Source organism: Symsagittifera roscoffensis, chromosome 6 (genome assembly GCF_963678635.1).
Source record: "Symsagittifera roscoffensis chromosome 6, txSymRosc1.1, whole genome shotgun sequence".
NCBI classification, from domain to species: Eukaryota; Metazoa; Xenacoelomorpha; order Acoela; family Convolutidae; genus Symsagittifera; species Symsagittifera roscoffensis.
The window spans coordinates 55,993,843-55,997,753 of NC_087067.1; the positions used below are offsets into that span (position 1 = coordinate 55,993,843).

The window sequence follows — 3,911 nt, forward strand, 5'->3', positions numbered from 1 at the left end:
TTATTCTTTTAGATATTTCTCTCAATTAATTAGTCTGTTTGTTTTTTCTTCAATTTAAAAATTGTTCTCTTTCAAGCTCATCTTTTTTGTTTAAGCAATGTTTCATCCTATAGCCTTACCCTCATGGCAATAATTGAAATAAATTGAAAACTGCAGCTGATAAATGAAGAGCGTATGATTCACATATAATATTATCAGAATGGATCTGTGTCGATGCCAGAGTTGGCTTGATGACTTCCATGCCACATTTAGATGAGCTCAAATTGTCTGTAATCTAATTGAAAAGAAAAGAGCAGCATGACGAATGAATTAAACAAACTATAATGACACATCTGTTTACCTTGGTTGGCCATTTCCTCTTTCTTCCTCTCCTCCGCCTTCTGTCTCTCAAACCTCTCCTCCACTTCTCGCTCCTGCTTCTTAATCTGCTCCTGCTTTGCATTCAGCTTCGCCTCTTGCTCCTCCCTCTCTCGTCTGAACTGCTCTTCCATCTTTTGCTGCTGCAACTTCAGCTGCTCAATTTGATCCGCCAACTTGGAATTGTTTTGTTCAGTTACCAACTTCGCCTCCTGCTCCTATTGCTGTTTCTGAACTCTCTCCAGTTTGTCTTCAAGTGCCTGTTTGTCCTTCTTGCTTTGGTCGTCGAACTGTTTTTGCAACTTGTCATGTTCTGCATGTTTCTTCAGCAGTTGATTGAACATGTCTTGTTTCAGCTTCTCAACTTTCGCCTCTAACATTTCCCGAACCTTCTTTCTTTCCTCGGCCAGTTTCGCCAGCTCCGACACGTGTTTCTTCTCCATTCTATCACGATCTTCTTCAGTTTTTCGCTTCAAAGTTTCCATCTGCTGCGAGAATTGTCTTTGCATCTCTCTCAACTCCTGTTGTCTGAAACAGTTTTCCTCGTGGAAATGACAGTGCAAAAAGAGGCAGAGAATCTTATTTGTATCCTGCAAAATCAAAGGTAGAAATCGAGACTACTTGTTTATATTTTAGTCAAAGCTCATTAAAACGGAATGTTTGTGCTTGGGTCATTTTTTATCTAGACAAATTTTGTCCTTTAGGAAGCTTTTGACCAAGTGTTCTTACACATTTTGGCAGAAGTTGATTTCCAGGGCATCACATTTCATCAATTTTTGCTAAGTTATGAGGATCTGATTTAGAAAAGATGCTGTTTTGATCAAATTAATAGTGAGATCCATAGTTTCGAGCTTGACATCAGAGGGCCACTATATACAAAAGTTTGAGCTGGTTATTGCCTTCAAATTGGGAGACGTCAAGTTATTATGTTATAAGTTAGTAAGTGTGGCGTGGCAGATGTTTGCCCTAGAGCTTTTAAAGCGTAAGCGGCAAACTAAATCAATCCGAACTGAATTGAGGGAAGTAAGTTGCTCTGAATAACACATGGAAGAAGTGATTGCAAAACCTTCTTTATTATAAAACTACCAAAGGACTGACCCCAAACTCAGGTATTTGACCCTCGGTCCTTTTGTTAGTTTTCAGAAGTATCAAAATCAAACTGTATTTTTTAAAGAAGAAACATGCGCTTCACCTGCGTTCTTCCTCCTTTCTTCTCTGCTGCTCCATTTCTGCCAGCCGCTTTTCCTTCTCTTCTATTTCCCGTTTCAGTTTCCTCGATTCTGTCTCCACCTTCTTCACATCTTCTGTGTTCAGGGGGGGGCGCCCTTTCCACCATCTTCCACAGTTCTTGCATTGCCTTCTGGAAGGCCTCCTCCCTCCTCCTCCCGATCACTAGTGTCTCTGCACGAGTCTACTATGTGGTATTTGCGTCCCTTACCTCTGGGAAACTTATCCTGCACGGACTTTATGTATTTGGCCGCCAATTGAGCGTCGGTTTGTTTGGTGATTCGTTTTCGTGATTCGATACTTCGTGAATCCATTGGTAGCCGAGTAAAAACTATCACAGCTTGCGACCAAAACTTCGCACCAAACATGCCTTCAAAAATCCGAATCATTCCGTTGAGGCTCCCATCTAGCCGAGGCTCTTGTCCATTCACAGCTATTACAAATAGGTTCACATGATCGCATTTGGTTCTTAGTTTGATCACGAGTTCGGAGATGATGGTGGCGTCCGTATCCCTTTCGGGGTCGTCGAAGCCCACTGTATCAATTAGGGATACGGGCGTCTCCCTACTTCCATTAAAAAAGACGTTGCCAAAGGTGGTTGTGCCGGTACACCCTTGTGCCTCTGCGGAAACTGGGAACAGGTCTGCGTCGTGGGCTTTGCCTGCCACCACATTACACAGGCTACTTTTGCCTGTCCCTGTCTTGCCCACAATCAGCACTTTCTTGAACGTGTTCCCGTTGATGTCTTCGACAAGACTGCTACTCTGAGGTCCTCTTGACACTTCGCTGCTCCTCGCCGCCACTTCTAACAAAATAGCAAAATTAGCACAACCCTTTTTGTTTGAAGTTGTCTTGACCCATAAAAGATCTCAATTCAATGAAGCGCTTTAGAAAGTTGAGTTTTCACTTAGAGTGGTCACTCATAAAACAATTTCAGATAAGGTACACCGTCTGCTCGTCACACTATCTTATTTTCGGCCGGATAGATTCGTGCAACTTCTTAGTCTAATACCAATCTTAATCTTACTCTCCTAGTCTCAATAAATCTAGTGTATAATGGTCTTTGCGGGTTAGATATTTTGAACTTGTTTCAAAGGAGACCAACTGTCTTCAGATTGTCAAGTCATATTCAGATTGTTTTGGTGCTGAAACTACAAGTAGTTTCAGCACTACAAATAATTGTCAGTGATAGTTATGGACTATGATTCAAAGCATAAAACTAAAGGTAGACAAGTTTCAATCTTCAAAGAAAAGCATTAAAGGTACATACCACCCACTAATCAGGGGTGGGAGAAAAAGAAGAGGGGAGAAGGGATAAAAGCAGTCATTCAAAGCATAAAACTAAAGGTAGACAAGTTTCAATCTTCAAAGAAAAGCATTCAAGGTACATACCCCCCACTAATCAGGGGTGGGAGAAAAAGAAGAGGGGAGAAGGGATAAAAGCAGTCATTCAAAGCATAAAACTAAAGGTAGACAAGTTTCAATCTTCAAAGAAAAGCATTCAAGGTACATACCCCCCACTAATCAGGGGTGGGATGAAAAAGAAGAGGGGAGAAGGGATAAAAGCAGTCATTCAAAGCATAAAACTAAAGGTAGACAAGTTTCAATCTTCAAAGAAAAGCATTCAAGGTACATACCCCCCACTAATCAGGGGTGGGATGAAAAAGAAGAGGGGAGAAGGGATAAAAGCAGTCATTCAAAGCATAAAACTAAAGGTAGACAAGTTTCAATCTTCAAAGAAAAGCATTAAAGGTACATACCACCCACTAATCAGGAAGTCTCTGTGGGCGAAAACAGATTGGGCGTGAATGGCTGGTCACATGGCTGTCTTTTGTCACAGGATCCTAACAATTGGAAGTCTCTGGGGGCGAAAATAGATGGGGCGTAAATGGCTGTTCACATGGCTGTCTTTTGTCACAGGATCCTAACAATTGGAAGTCTCTGTGGGCGAAAATAGATGGGGCGTGAATGGCTGGTCACATGGCTGTCTTTTGTCACAGGATCCTAACAATTGGAAGTCTCTGGGGGCGAAAATAGATGGGGCGTAAATGGCTGTTCACATGGCTGTCTTTTGTCACAGGAACCTAACAATTGGAAGTCCCTGGTGGCGAAAATAGATGTGACGTAAATGGCTGGTCACATGGCTGTCTTTTGTCACAGGATCCTAACAATTGGAAGTCTCTGGGGGCGAAAATAGATGGGGCGTAAATGGCTGGTCACGCTGTCTTTTGTCACAGGATTCTAACAATTGGAAGTCTCTGGGGGCGAAAATAGATGGGGCGTAAATGGCCGGTCACGCTGTCTTTTGTCACAGGATCCTAACAATT

The 3,911-nt window shown here is 42.2% G+C and overlaps 1 protein-coding gene across 1 annotated transcript; it reads right to left on the bottom strand.

Annotated features, from left to right (window-relative positions):
• Positions 1–462: 462 nt before the first annotated feature.
• LOC134848053 (uncharacterized) lies at positions 463–2,385 on the bottom strand. Its single transcript, XM_063865388.1, has 2 exons — positions 1,550–2,385; positions 463–885 (listed from the first exon to the last, which is right to left on the bottom strand). The coding sequence occupies exons 1-2, from the start codon at positions 1,582–1,584 to the stop codon at positions 576–578; spliced, it is 345 nt and encodes a 114-aa protein (XP_063721458.1). The 5' UTR covers positions 1,585–2,385; the 3' UTR covers positions 463–575.
• Positions 2,386–3,911: the final 1,526 nt, after the last annotated feature.